General features: G+C 50.2%; 1 protein-coding gene and 1 non-coding gene across 6 annotated transcripts in view; one reads left to right on the forward strand and one right to left on the reverse strand.

The window, feature by feature from the left end:
• Positions 1 to 15,069, reverse strand: part of Otof (otoferlin) — an 85,868-nt gene that overhangs the window by 44,879 nt on the left and 25,920 nt on the right. For 4 of the 5 annotated variants that reach the window (XM_042696663.1, XM_042696659.1, XM_042696664.1 and 1 more), the window contains exons 3-5: positions 14,805 to 14,893; positions 9,541 to 9,640; positions 7,042 to 7,223 (exon numbers count right to left, since the gene is read on the reverse strand). In XM_042696663.1, coding sequence (XP_042552597.1) covers positions 7,042 to 7,223; positions 9,541 to 9,640; positions 14,805 to 14,893 — 371 coding nt within the window. Of the gene's footprint in view, positions 1 to 962; positions 1,008 to 7,041; positions 7,224 to 9,540; positions 9,641 to 14,804; positions 14,894 to 15,069 lie in introns of all 5 variants that reach the window. The other variant, XM_042696662.1, reaches the window with a different exon arrangement.
• On the forward strand, positions 11,210 to 11,273 carry Trnaa-ugc. Its single transcript has one exon. It is a non-coding gene; the product is annotated as a tRNA-Ala (tRNA).

A 15,069-nucleotide genomic window follows, 5' to 3' on the forward strand; every position in this document is an offset into this window, starting at 1 on the left:
TAAGATAAAGACCACATCCCTGGCCTTTTAGCTATCTGGTTATATTTGAAAAGACTTGACTTTGGAGTACAGTCAGGTGCTTTCCATTTCCTGGGTCAATTATGAGGGCTGGATAGAAGTCAAATTCCCTGAGTTTTTGTTTAAGTCTGTTCTGCCCTTCCCTGGAACTTAGGTTTGTCATCTGGAAACGGGTTGGCCAGAGGCCTCCTCTGGTGCGTTCAGTCCTGCACATAAAGTTCTTATGAAATTCCCTATAATGTCAGTCCCCTCAAAGACAATGTGCTCATGGGGGCCCTACAAGGCCTGGCTGTAGGCTGCTAGCCTGGTCAGCCCCTTGTGGCTGCCCCCTCCCATCAGAGTTCCCTTTCTCCTCTCCTCTCTCAGGCAACTCTGATGTCTCCTTTCCCTAGAAACCTTTGGTGGAGAACGGAGATTGTGCGGGCCAACAGAGAATGGTCATTTCTCTAGCTCTCTGGGTCTTTATGTCACTGCCATACCCTACAGCCAGATAGGGTCCAGAACTTGCCTTTTTTGGGCCTCCAGGGCTGTATGTCTAACTTCCAAGTCCTGTCTAGACTGGAGGATGGTGACTAGTTCCTTGTGCCCTTCACCCTTGGCCTTGAGCCATTCCTTCTCTCACTGGGAAGCTTAGGGGCCTGACCCGCAGCATTGGAGGTTGCTAAGCAGGGCATGGAGGAGGAACAGGACACAGAAAGGAGAGAAGAATCCCCTAAAAGCAAGAATGCAAATCAGAAGGCCCAGCTCCCTGTCCACTCCTATCCTATCCCTCCCTGAGTCCCCACCCCAGGGTGCGATGGGAAGACCTCCCCTCACCCCGCATGCGTCTGCTGCTCCTCCAGGACAGCCCCTTGCTATGTCCTGGCAGATGTCCCGGCCCACCCTCTGCAGCCTTGTGTGAGGAGCCGGAACCCACCAGCTCCGCCCTGGCTGGGGACACCTACTTGTGCTCGCCATTTCTGCCTCCCTTGGTCTTCTCTCTGCCTTTGCTGAGTAAGAGGAAGAAACGAGGAGACAAGGGGATGTGAGTGAGAGGGTGTGGACCAGAGACCCTTGCAGCCTTAGACCCCGATCCTGCTGTCCCCCCACGTTCCCTACAGGGTCTCCTGTCCCACAGATCCCTCACCCCATAACCTTTGCTTCAGCAAGCCTAAGTCTACTATGCAGGGGTCCCAAGACTCCAGGCTCAGCTGATCTCCTCCTTTCCAGGAAGAGGTCTGGTGATGTCAGAACCGAGGCTGCCCTCCCCCAGGGCCTGCTCCTGTCCCACCTCATGCCCCTCGAGGGGGCAGGAGCTCCCAGGCTCTGAGGTCCTCCAGGAAAAATGGGCTGAGGCTGCTTTGAGAGGGGGAGAGGGGTTCCTAGGCAGGGTATTCAGCCGCTGAGAAGAAATTGAGCTACCATGCCAGGGTTCTGAGCAGGTGAAGAATGAGTCTTCCATCTTGCTTTAGGGAGGCTTCCAGTAATGTTTTTTTCAATGCCTCCCTAGTGCTGTGGCAATGAGGATGAAGAGAAGAAAGTGGACCACCACTACCCGTGTCTCATACACTATCCTGGCCCAGACAGACTTGATGCCATATTCAGACAGGCCTCAGAACAGTGTACCGAAGCCCAGCAGTGGCCAGCTAACCATTGTTAGGCTCAGTGGGTCAGATTTGTAACTCAAAGGGGTCAACATTAGTCAAAACTTAGCTAAGACTGCTGAGCAGAAAAGTGAATGGCAAAGAAGGAGAGGCAGTCTTGGCTACCCTAGCTCTGACCTGGATGGCTGGTTTGGGGGTGGGCCCCTATTAGGATCCTCTGTCAGGGCTAGTTCCAATGCAGCAGGGGCTTCTGGGAGTCAGTAGGAAACTGAGTGGGAGCTTCACTGGTTCCCACCTTCCTGTTCCTCCAAGGATAACTGGTTTGTTTGTGTGTTTGTGTCCAGTTCTGGGGTGTGAATTCAGGACCAGGGCACTATCCCTGAGCTTCATTTTGCTCAATGTTAGCATTCAACCACTTGAGCCAGAGCTCCACTTCTAGCTCTGTTTGGAGGTGACTGGGTGGGTAATTTATTGGGGATAAGGCTCTCATGGACTTTCCTGCCCAGGCTGGCTTTGAACTGTGATCCCCAGATCTTAGTCTGCTGAGTAGCTAGGATTACAGGCATGAGCCACAGGTGCCTGGTTAAGAGCTGCTTTTCTTTGAATGATCAAGTCAGGCTCTAAAGGAAGGATTTTCTTTCTGATTTTGTTTTTAAAGAACTCCTCAATCCTGAAAAAGCTGAGAGTTCTTGTACACTAGAGGAACCCAAAGGGCGGGTACATCATCTGGGAGGGGCACAGGTGCACAAGAAGATGGAAATGGAGTTCTAAACAATGAACTGTGAGCTCTGTCCCTTTAGGCTTGGCTCAGAAGTCGGTGTCCGGCTCACATAGCCAGGGGCTCTGCCTCAGCCCCTCCAGGCCTTAGAGCCATGAAAGGGGGTCCACATGGGCCCACACTCTCTAAAAGTAGCAATGGAGATGAAAAAGGCTGTCTTCTATGAAGAAAGAATACTCTTCTGGGCATGGAGTCTCAAGCCTGTAATCCTAGCTACTTGGGAGGTAGAGATTGGGAGATCATACTTTTGATATCTGCCCAAGAATCCATCTCAAACAATGGCTGGGTATGGTGGCACATGCCTGTTACCCCTGCTATGGAGAAAACACAATGGCTGGATGCAGTGGTATGTGCCAGTCACCCCCAGGAAGCACACAGGAAGCACAAATAAGGATCACACACCCTGAGCCAGCCAGGACATACAGTGACACCCTCCCTCAAAAATAACTAATGCAAAAAGGAGCCTGCTTAGCAAATAGAAGGCCTTACGTTCAATCCCCAGGACCACAACAAACAAGCAAAAAGCAAAAAAGAGAATACTCTTGTGATTTTACCACCATTTCTATTATTACTGTAGCCAACATTTGTCCAAATAGCTGCAAGACACTGTGCTTGAATCTGTTAGGTCTGCTGGCCCTGCTGTAATTGATTCATCCATCGCATGAAGAGGAAATCTCATCCTCCTAGTCCTACTTTCTAAATGAAAGGCACAGGCTACCCCAGCCATGTAGCCAGCAAACAATGACTTCCCCCTCCATTCACCTTGGACTTTCTAGAAGATCTGCATGAGTCTGAATTTCCTCCTAAGTTCACATTGCGTTTTGGTGTTTCTGCCTGGCTGGTGTGTCTTGTTCCTCAGCCTGTTCTCTCTCTGTTTGAGCTCAGCTCTTGGCTTCAGTTTAACTCCACCCCTTCCTTAAGCATCCACTGCGATCATTCCTTGTGTTGCTAAGTATCCTCAGGCTGGGAGAAGCAACATGGCAGCCTGCTGGGAACTCTAGGTCTTGCTGGGAACTCTAGGTCTTGCTGGGATTCAGTGTTACACAGTACCAGGGATTACTTGAGCCTTAGCCCTGGACTGCAGTGGGGACCCTAACCTCAGATAGAGTAGCTGGGTTCAAGAGACGTCTCCTGAGTTTCACTTAACCCTCAGATCCAAGCATGGCCAATGGACCCTGTCTCCTCTGATCTGTCTTAGGAACCATTTCAGCTCTGGGCCCAACCTGTTGAAGGGAGGCAGGGAAGGATTTTTCTAGCTCTTTGGGGGCCCTGGGAACCCATAAAGCAGCACCTGGGGTGAGAAAGGTTCCTACATATTCATACAGCTCTTTCTTCATGTACCTATGCCCAGCTGCCCTTCACCCCAGGCATCGGAGAGAGGTCCCTGACTCCCACAGATCTCCACTGGATTTGCAGGATGTCCCTAAGGAGGACAAGAAGAGGGGTCCCTGTCACTACCTACCTCTGAATGAGACCCAGCAGAGAGCAGACTGGCAGGGACATAGAGAGGAGGCTGGGTAGCAGCAGGAGGGCAAGGTCAGGTAGAGAAGAGGAGAGAGTTGCAGAATGAAAGAATCTAGGGGCTCTAGAATTCAGCTGCAAGATGAAAGCTTTGGCTCCTTCCTTTGTCCTTTCTAAGACATGGTTCTTAGAGACAGTGTCAGCTACCCAGCCCAGCACCCAGTGGTGTATGCAGTCCTCGGTGCCATATGAAGAATGTGTGTGCAAACACAGGTACTGGTGTGTGTGTGTGTGTGTGTGTGTGTGTGTGTGTGTGTGTTTGTGTTAAAAGCTGAAATCTTCTCTTTCTACATTGGGGTAGAGATATGCTGACATGCAGGAAGCTAGAAGTCTGATTCCAGGTATTACAGCAACATGGACCTGAGGTTAGTAATTCATTCTTCTCTGGGAAGGGAGGGGTACATGAGAAAGACTACTGCCCCTTCCTCTGCCCTTGACCTTGCCCAAAGTGGCTGAATCTCCTGAGTGGGCAGCATTAGACAAGCCCATGGTATAGGATGGAGTGGTAGAATTGAGATGGAGCTGGATGCTGGTCTCACGCCTGTAATTCTAGCTAATCAGGAGGCTGAGATCTGAGGATCATGGTTGAAAGCCAACCCAGGCAGGAAAGTCTGTGAGACTCTTATCTTCAATTAACCACCAGAAAACCAGAAGTGGCCCTGTGAGAAAACCAGAAGTGGCCCTGTGGCTCAAGTAGTTGAGTGCTAGCCTTGGCGAAAAAGCTCAGAAACAGTGCCCAGGCCCAGAGTTCAAGCCTCACAACCAACGGGGGGGGGGGGGGGGGGGGGGGGGAAGGGGGAAGGGGGGAGAGAAAATTGAGGCAGGACTAAACAATGGCACAATGGACCAAGATGACACACTGTTCAGGGTAGAAACAATTGGGGCGTGAATTTTTTTTTTTTTTTTGTCAGTTATGGGGCTTGAACTCGGGCCTGGGCACTGTTCCTGAACTTTTTCACCAAGCCTCACATTCTACCTCTTTAAGCCACAGTTCCACTTCCAGCTTCCTGGTGGTTAATTGGAGATAAGACTCTCACAGACTTTCCTGCCCAGGCTGGTTTTGAACCGCCAACCTCTGATCTCAGCCTCCTGAGTAGCTAGGACTACAGGCGTGAGCCACTGGTGCCTGGCAATTGGGGTGTGAGTTTGGAGAAGAAGGAAATGAAGGTTGGGCATCTAGCACATGCCTAGCACCGTGGAAGTGTCTCATCTCAGTTCCTCCTTACACCTCTGACGGCATGAGTGAGGCCATCTCACAGATAGGACAGTGGGGCTCTGGACAATGGAGCTGGGACTTGAGCCCTGCGCTCCCTATTGTACCTCACTGTCTCCTGACAGTGTGTTGCCTCCTGGGGGGGGGGGTATTCTGTAGAGAATGGGAAGAAACTCTTGGCTGCCCTGGAAAGGCCCACACAGTGTGTGTATGTGGTGGTGGTGGTGGGGGGGAAGCTTCGAAGGAGGGAGGGAGAAAGAGAGGAGCCTTGGAAACTGGAGAGGAAATGGCTCAGCATTACTTGGGCTACAGCTCTCACAGGGGGCATCCCTTTCTCCTCCAGGAGCTCCCAGGAGAGTTATTCCCATGGCTGCTGTCTATGGGGTCTTAGTGGAACTAGCATTCTGATTTAATCCAGTGTTCCTCTCCCTGCAATTGATGGTCCCCCTGTAGCTGCCAGGGCTGTCCTCTGAAAGTCCTTTCTCTGAGTCTATTTGGAACCAGCTTCACCCAGCTCTTCCTCAGCTGGAAGTGGCAGATGCAGGCAGTGGTGGCCATTTGTGTCAGCATCTCACGTCCCCACTGCTCCTCTCCTTAGCAATTTGATCCCCACCCTGTGTGTTGTGAAAGACAAAGAATCTGCCATCACCTGCCTTGTCTGGGCAGCCCTTGGCTCCTCAACTACAACCTGTTTCTCTTAGACCCTCTTGATTCTCCCACAACTGGGCTGGTGGGGGAAGGGGAAAGATCACAATAGAGTTGGAAGAGATGGAAGCAGACAGTCCAGGGATTCTTTTTTTTTTTTTTTTTTTTTGGTTAGTCGTGGGCCTTGAACACTAGGCCTGGGTGCAGGCCCTAAGCTCTTCAGTTCAAGGCTAGTGCTCTACCACTTGAGACACAGCACCACTTCTGGCTCTCTAGTGGTTTATTGGAGATAAGAGTCTCACAGACTTTCCTGCCTGGGCTGGCTTTGAACCTGGATTCTCAGATCTCAGCCTCCCGAGTAGCTAGGATTATAGGTGTGAGCCACTGGGGCCTGGCTAGAGTCCCAGAGATTCCTAACTATGTTCTTGGAGGGGAGAGAAGTTGTGTGCAGTAAGGAGGGGGTGAAAGTGGTTCAAGTCCAAAGAAGGAAAGCATTATTTGTCTGACTATAACACATCTGTTCCACCGCATAGATTGAGAACCTGCATGTTTTTCTACATAAGGACTGAGAAAACTTGTTGTGGGAAGGAAAGAGTGGAAGGAGATTGGAGCAAGTAGCTTCCAATGGCAGGGAGGATCACTACTCTAAAACACAGCCCAGGCATTTAGACTTACTGACACCTCACACATTTCCCTCCTCAAGGACCAGGTACCAATGGATCCTGTTTCACTAGCCTAGATACTTTGTCTCTGAACTCTAAGCACAAATGCAAGTATATTTCCTTTTTAGTACAACTAGCACATGGAGAAAGAGCAGACTGGACAGTTTCCTGCCATCTATGTGTGGCAGGACATTTGCAGGACATGGACCTATTCTTCTCAGCAGAGGGCAGACTGAGCTCAAACTGGTATATTGGCCTTACTCCGGCAAGAAGAGGCCTTGGGTCTCTTTTCACTGGGTCAGGGTGGAGACCAGGCTATCTGCCCTTGGTTGGCACTGCTAGGTTTTAGATCAGAAAAGCCAGAGGCTTCTTTGTTCCTAATTCCCATTTCTCCAAGAGGGGCAGAAGGCCTCGTTTCTTTCCTTCATGTTAGAGCTCAACCTCCCTTTGTTTTCCTGATGGTTTGGGGGAGGCCTGGCCCCATAAGCTTGATCTGAGCTCCCTGTTGCCTACCCAGTAGCTTCTGGGGTTGGGTGAAGGCCCAGAAGGCCTTCCAGGAGCTCCAGATCTCCTCCCTGTGTCTTTGGGAGCAGTGGGCACACGGAGGGTCTAGCCTGTTACCTCCGGAAGCTCTTCTCGCCTGGTGGCCGAGAGCCAGGATGGGAGCTGGGAAGTAGCCCATCTGTCTCTTGACTGTCCTTCCCTTCCTCTTGAAGAGACTCATCCCCCAGGAAGTCTCCATCATCCCAGGAGCCCACTGTGCCATCCATGGCCTGATAGCGGATCTCCACACATAGGCTGGTCTGGAGGGAGAGAGAGAGGCTGTGAGTAGCTGGGGCAGCAACAAACAGTCACAGTCCTGGGTTCTCTGATGCATTAGGGGTGGTTACTGCGACTCACAGGAAGAAGGCTAGTGGGAATCCCACCCCTCCACTCTACTTTGCAGCTTAGTAGACCTGGTCCCTAATCTGTCTGCACTTAGCTCCACCCACTTCTGGTCACCTGTTCCTGGGGCAGTGCTCTGAGTCTACTATATACACAGTTGAGAGTGCCATTCAGTGCCCCTAAAGACTAGGTCACTTCCTTGTCTTCAGAACTGGGGCTATATGCACCAGAGGAGTCTCCCTGGTAATAAGACCAAACCATTTGGGAGAGGACCCAGGCCCTGGGCTCCCTAGAAAGGTCTGAAACCAGCACTTGTTCCTGTTTTCCCACTCTCCTGGAAGGAGGCGATCTTGGGAATGTCCTGGGCTTCTCCTTTGTGGAAAGTAGAACTCCAAAGCCAGACTACAGCTTAACAAGTGAGTGATCTGTGTCTTTGGGCTACTTCATCTCTAGTTTCTTGCCATGTACAGGAAGGCTCAAGTTTCCTCCTCAATACACATGGTGAATGGAAGTTTCCCAGACATAGTTGCCTTTGACACAGATCTGGGGTAAGTTGCTCTCAAGTCCTGATAGACAGTCTTCCCTCTGTTTAGGCCACCTAATGTCCAGGCTTGGGTTTCCCAAAGGGAGAGCAATGCACACCCATTTTCTGAGCTCTCTTTGCTAGATGCCATGCTAAAGTGCTTTCACATAGACTCAGTTGACTTCAAGGCTCCAACTTCTCTGACCCAGCATATGAGGAAGTTAAGTTACTTTCCTGAAGTCACATAGTTAGGAAGTGCTGAAGCTTGGATTTAAAGCTGCTTACCTGAATCCAAGTCTGATGACTTTTACCCTGAGCCAGTGTGACCACTCTGATGTGACCAAATATATTCATGGAAACAACATGGTGGCCTGGATTTGGAAGCCCTGATGTCTCAGGGATGCCTCTGTTCTCTGACCTTGGACAAATCCACTCCTTATCCAGGACCTTGGCATTCCCATCCATTAAATGGGTAACAGAGGTCAGTGGTATATGAGCTAGATGACCTGTACAGTAGATCCTTCCACCTCCCTCCCTTGCCCCTTGGGTAGAGATCCTAAGTGGGATTCTAGAAATATAGGTGTGACTGCCCACATCCTGGTTCTTTCTCATCTCACCTCTGACACTGTATTCTCTTCATACAGGCCACCATGTTCTCCTCCAACCCTTTCATTCCCACTGGTACTGTGGCTTCTGCATCTCTTTCTCCCTTGTGTTCGTGGCTAAACCCCACTCCCTGACTTCAAGAAGCCCTCATACCAAGCTCAGAAGGGTCTTGAAATGCCAGGCACTGTGGGAATTTCTGCCCCAATCAGAACACTTTTCAGAGGAGCTATAGTCCTGCTCCTCCCTCCCCCCACTATGTCTGTCTGGTACTGTGTAAGGCCATATTTTATGGGGGGGGGGTGGATCATAGTAGATCCCTACTTACATGTGGGTAAACTGAGATTGGAGATAATAGCTACTAATTTACATACATATTGAGCACCTATTATATGCTTACTTTCTCAGTACTTCCTGTGTATTCTCAATCTTCAAGACAATGCATACTTTAGTCACTTTGCAGATGATGCATAGCTTGTGTGTCACAGTTAGAAGTGATCTAACCAAAAGTCATACGAAGGGGCCAGGTTTCTCACCACCATACCAAATGCCTGTGAGCAATCACAGAGGAACTCATCAGGCTCAGAGAGGCAGAGCAGAGCAGGGCTTTCCTGCCCTCCTTTGTTGGGAAGAGCACTGAACACTGGGCTGCACACTGCTAGTGTACACGTGCCCATGCTGATGTGCTGGGGTATGACAGATAAAGTAGAAAATGAGGGCCCTTCTGTGCTGGAGGGTCTAGCCTCAGGAAAAGCCACATTGGATGTGTAGAGCAGACACTGTAAAGCTCAATCTGGCCTTTGCTGAAGTAGGTCTCCTGAAGGATTCCTGAGCTGGGTCCTATCAGCGAAAGGAGGACAGCTCCATTACCCCTCCTGGCACTGCTACTGTAGGAAGGGAGGGGGTCTACTTGAAAAGTAAAGCTTGCCCTTACGGGTTCTAAGTTGGCCATCAGGCAGAGCAGCTCCGGCAGAGTCTCCCTGAGTCTCTCCTCAACCCTCCCATCAACACACATAGATCAATCCTTGGACCACTCTCCATGTGGAAGAAAGGAAGTGAAGCCAGCCCTTAGGTGACCTCCATCCCAGGGATGCTCTGGGCAAACCCACCTTGATGATGGCATTGTTGTCATCGATCAGTGTGTCGGTCACCTCCACATGGTTGTCCTCCACCACCTTCTGTAGCACCATGCGGAAGGTCCCGATGAGCCTGTGAATGGCAGAGGACGCAGGGCAGCTCCACAGAAGAGGCCAGGCAGAGCAGCAAGGCAGAAGAAGGGAGACTGGAGACAGTGGCTTAGGGGTCAGGGCTGGTCAAGGTTGCTTCATGATGCCTCACACACATGCATGGTTCTAGGACTGAGGTGCCTATCCCTGGAGGGCTCTAAGGATCAGTGATTTCCACAGATGGGGTTAGGACATGAGGAGTGGGGTACACCTGAGTCCCCACTGAGCAGCCCCCAAATGCCTGCATGGAGAAAGACTAAGACTTCTGGAGCACAAGTCTGTGGCCAGCCCTATGTAAAGACTAACTAACTAGGGCTGGGAAGGTGGCTCAGTGGTAGAGCGCTTGCCTTGCATGCATGAGGCCCTGGGTTTGATTCCTCAGCACCACATAAGCAGGAAAAAGAAAAGCCGGAAGTGGTGCTGTGGCTCAGTGGTAGAGCGCTAGCTTTGAGCAAAAGAAGCTCAGGACAGTACCCAGGCCCCAAGTTCAAGTCCCAGGACTGGCAACAAACAAACAAACAAATAAATAGCCGAAGGACCACTGTCCTCAGGATCCACAGAGGTACTGCAGTGTGACAGGACACCCCAGGAGGCAGGAGGGAGCTATTCCCTGCAAGGGCTCCCAGAAGCCTCTGGTGGTATCCAAGTTTCACTGCCTAAGGCTTTGGAGGGCTGGGGAGAGGGGAGTTGGTCCAGCACAGATCTCAGCATCAGAGGCTTTTAAGCTTCTGCTGGAAGTGCTGGTGGCCGTGACAGTGGCTGTTTCTCCATTGCCACTGTTTTCAATGCATGGGGAGCTGAGGTCCACTTCCTGGCAAATCCCCCATTCCTGTGCCCTGATCAGTATGTGGGTTCACCCAGCAGCAGCTAAGGTGGGGGATGGGATAGGAGCTCCACCATCTAGTATCTGTGTGATTCTGGATAGTTCTCCAGCTTCTTTGAGCCCTGGTTTATTTCTCCCAAACAAAATAATGTCATAGTGTAGTACCAAGCCTGGCCTCTGGAGGGCGCAGGAAGGGCTCTGACTCTAGATCTAGGCTGCTCCCTGCTCTGTCTGTAGAACTTCACAAAGCCAGTGGTTGTCCCGGAACACCAAGGGTGTGGCTGGGACACTAGGAACTTGCACTTAAAAAAAAAAAGAAAGAACTTTTTTTTTTTTAATACTAACAGTTCCACACTTCCCCCAAAAATAAAAAAAAATAAGCCACTGGCCAGAGATTCAGGCCTGTAATCCTAGCTACTCAGGAGGCTGAGATTTGAGAATTGAAGTTCAAAGCCAGCCTGGGCTGGAAAATTCATAAGATTCTTATCTCCAACTAACTACCAAGAAGACGGACGTGGAGATGTGGCTCAAGTGCTAGAGCACTGGCCTGGAGGGAAGAAGCTAAGGGACAGTGCCTAGTAGGCCCCGATCTCAAGCTCCACTAGCAGCTCTCTTTCCCGCCTGCCCCCCTCTTTCTGTCCCTCTCTCTCTCTCCCTTTGAAATGGATTGTTGACAATACCTCAGTCTTACAAAAAGTATGAATTAAAATTCTTCATGGGGGCTGGGAAGGTGGCTCAGTGGTAGAGCGCTTGCCTTGCATGCATGAGGCCCTGGGTTCGATTCCCAGCACCACATAAGCAAAAAGAAAAAAGCTGGAAGTGGCGCTGTGGCTCAAGTGGTGGAGTGCTAGCCGTGAGCTGAAGAGCCTGAGGGACAGCGCCCAGGCCCAGAGTTCAGGCCCCATAACCAGACCCCCCCAAAAAAATTCTTCATGGAACTTTACTCTTTTCTAAGCCAAAAGATGCTTACTGTAAAAATGCAGCTTCAAAGCAAAGGCCTTGATGGTGCCTCCACCCAGCAGCTGCCCTCAGCCTACCTTCCACAGAGAGTCTCCAGAGAATGGGGGCAGGGGAGCCAGGAGCTAAAGCAGGCAGGGAAGGGCCCTGCCCCTGCCCCTAGAGCAACCCCAGAGAGATCGTGCCCACCCCAGCTACCCTCTGTGCAGTCCAGTGAGGTCCCCCTCCTCTAGATGGCTTAGCATCGAGGAATTGTGCAGACCCTTGAACAGCCAAGTCATTTTCATGGCAATGGAGGTACATGGCCATTCATTCTGCAAGACAGATCACTGCCCAGGAGATCTGCTTGTGCCCTGAACCCGTTGTACGATCATGGACAAGAGCCCTCACTGAGCTTTAGTTTCCTCAGGCTGTTAGGTAAAGAATCTAGAAATGAACCCAATCATCTGACAACTGCTCTTCTGGTCCAAATGGGGTCCCCAACCACAAAGAGAGCACCCCTCACAGGGGACCACACGGAGGAGTGAGGCAGGCTGGACAGAGGTTGGATTCTCAGCTACCCAGCCAAGAGGAGGCTTCAGGTACAGATGGCCAGCCCACAGACTGACCACAATAGAGCAGCAACCTGGCACCAGAATCCTGTCAATAATTCATTACATCCCCCTGGGAGCCGGTGTCAACTGACCTGAGCTAGGCCAGGCCTCCATTCTGCTCCTGGCTCTTGAATTATTCAGAGCTTTTAGCATCTTCATCAGCCCAGAGGCTGGAAGCTGGGGCAGGCCATGGCCTCCCAAGGTTCTGGACAGGCACTGTGGAGGCATGAGATCCTCTGATCCCAGCATCTTGTCCTCATGGAAACCCAAGATTCCTGGACAGAAGCCCTAGTTCCAGACAGCTGAGTAGACATGAGGCATCTGAGTCCCTGACTAGAATGTTGCCTCCCTTCCACCATGACTGTCATCAGACGTGAGTCTGATGAGAGACATCCATAGAACAAATGGGTAGGCCAGCTAGGCCCTTTCCTTTGGCTCTGGGAAAATAGAACCCGGACTTCTGGATGGGGATCCCTGAGCCCTGCCAGACTCCAAGCACCCCATCCCCAAGTGCCTCAAGTCACAATGGATCAGTATCTTCACAAAGTGGTGTCTCTTATCCTATTCTTAGACAGCAGCATCCTGAATATTCTACAGTAGAACCCTTCCTCACCAGCCTGTGCTTCCTTGTGGAGCTTCCCACCTTCCCTTACATGGGGAAAGAGAGGAGATGGTTCTGGGATAGGAATCACGCTCCCTTCTGTTCTCCCTCTGAACGAACCTGAGCCTTTAAGATATCCACTGGGTCACAGGCCATCTTTCCATTTCTGATTTGTTTGTAGTAAGAGTGTTGAGGTGGTCAGAGTTTCCAACCTGTCTGTGTCTGGTCTAGCAGACCAGTAAAGGATTTAAGCTGCAGGGGCTCTTGGCTGCTTTTCCTGGCCTTCTATCCTGCCTCTCTTCCATGTCCATTTGGTATGCACTGGCCCTTCTCTTGTTCCTAGTTCCTGTCCTTATAAGTCATCTGCATATCTTACCTTAGAGAAGACAGTTATGTTTTATCTTGGGGGTCATTGGAGGGGTGTCTCTTACCAGCCTTTATTGTAGGTACCAGATGCAGCTGTCTGAATGATGTGATACCCCTTTATCCTGAGAGGCATCTAAATATCTTCCCTGTAATCCTATCCGCAGGCCTGAGCTCCCTCTTCAATGTGGCCCTTCAAGGCTCACCCTCTCCCAGTAGCAGGAGCTACCACCTCCTGAGACAGCATGTTGGAGAGTTCTGGCCACCTTCCAGCTATCTGCTATCTTCTGGAAATGCATCCTGGTCCTGATGTTGTATCTAGGCATAGTCCCCTCCCTCCCCTTCCTATGGAAGAAAACCTTCTTGGGGGCAGGGACTATGCCCTAGTCCTCCATTTTTGTACCTCTAGGGACTATTGCAGTACAGAATATTTATTCAATAAATGTTTGGGTGAATAACTGGAAAGATGGAAGCAAAGATGGAATGATGGATGAGTAGATGGAGAGATAGATGGATGAATAGATGGAATCTACTCAGTGTGAATTGGTGAGTAGATGGATAGGTGAATGGGTAAGTAGATGGTTGAGTGAGTGGGTGAGTAGATGGATAGATGAATGGATCAGTAGATGGATGGGTGAATGGGTGAGTAGGTAGTTAGATGAATGGATGAATAGATGGATATGTGAATGGATGAGTAGATAGATGTGTGAATTGGTGAGTAGATGGATAGGTGAATGGGTAAGTAGACGTATGAGTGAGTGGATGAGTAGATGGATAGATGGATGAATGAGTAAACGTATGGGTGAATGTGTGAGCAGATGGATAAATGAATAGATGAGTAGATGGATGGGTGAATGGTGTATAGATGGACAGATGAATGGGTGAATAGATGGATGGATGAATAGATGGATGGATGGATAGATGGATGGATGGATAGATGGATGGATGGATAGATGGATGGATGAATAGATGGATGGATGGATAGATGGATGGATGAATAGATGGATGGATGGATGGTTGAATGTGTGTCCTCTCTGACTTTCTCCTGCAGGCTAGTATCCACTTGTCATAAGGCAAGACAGAATCCCTTCCTGTACACAACCAAGGAGTCATCTACTAGAGCTCTCTGCAACCATGAGAGGAGTGGAGCCCTCACCTCTCACATTCACTTAGATCATCTTGAGCCCTCATTAAGATAATATCTCCATATCTTTTGGGACAAATACAGCTCAACCACGACCCTCTCCAGCCTGTATAAGAGCAATTAAATTTTTTTTGTACTAGGGCGGGGGCTTGAACTCAGGGTCTGAGTGCTGTCCCTTCGTTTTTTCACTCAAGGCATTCTACCACTTGAGTCACAGCTCTACTTCTGGCTTTTTGTTGGCTAATTGGAGATACAAGTCCTGTGGACTTTTCTGTCTGAGCTGACTTTGAATTTGGTCCTCAGATTCAGCCTCTAGGGAAGCTAGGATTACAAGCATGAACTATGGGCGCCCAATATGAGCAATTAATTTTTGAATACAAGACATTTCTTGTATTTAGCCATCATCCTAGACTGCTCAAGTCTTTCTGAATTCTGTTGTCACTCAGAGAGAAAGATGGAAGCCACAGACATTGAACAACTCGTGGTAGAGCATTAATGTCACAAAACAGAAGCTCTCTGAGGAAAAGCACCTTGCTCTGTAGCTCAAGACCTCTAGGCCTTTTGAGACTGATCCCAAACAGGCTGGGAGGATAGGTCCCTATTTTAAATCCAAAGAGAGGTAGACTAAGAGCAGGACAGGCCCCTCCAGCTTGACCCCATACTTACTTGTTGCTGAAGACTTTGCTGTAGTTGAAAATCTGAATCTCCAGCATCTCATTCTTGTCAATGCTGCTGGCCACTGGCCACCGGAATGTCTACAGAAAGAGGGGGAGGGGGACAGCTGTGGTCTTAGGTAGAAGTAGGCAAGGGCTGTGGGGGGTGAGAGAGAAGCATGTAAAGGATAGGTCACTCCTCACTGAGCACCACAAACGGTGCTCAGAGGAGTTTAGTGGGCTTCCCAAGGCCATGTGGACCTAACAGGACTCAGTTA

This window comes from Dipodomys spectabilis, unplaced genomic scaffold, assembly GCF_019054845.1.
Source record: "Dipodomys spectabilis isolate Male_0828 unplaced genomic scaffold, ASM1905484v1 ptg000210l, whole genome shotgun sequence".
In the NCBI taxonomy this organism is placed as follows: Eukaryota; Metazoa; Chordata; class Mammalia; order Rodentia; family Heteromyidae; genus Dipodomys; species Dipodomys spectabilis.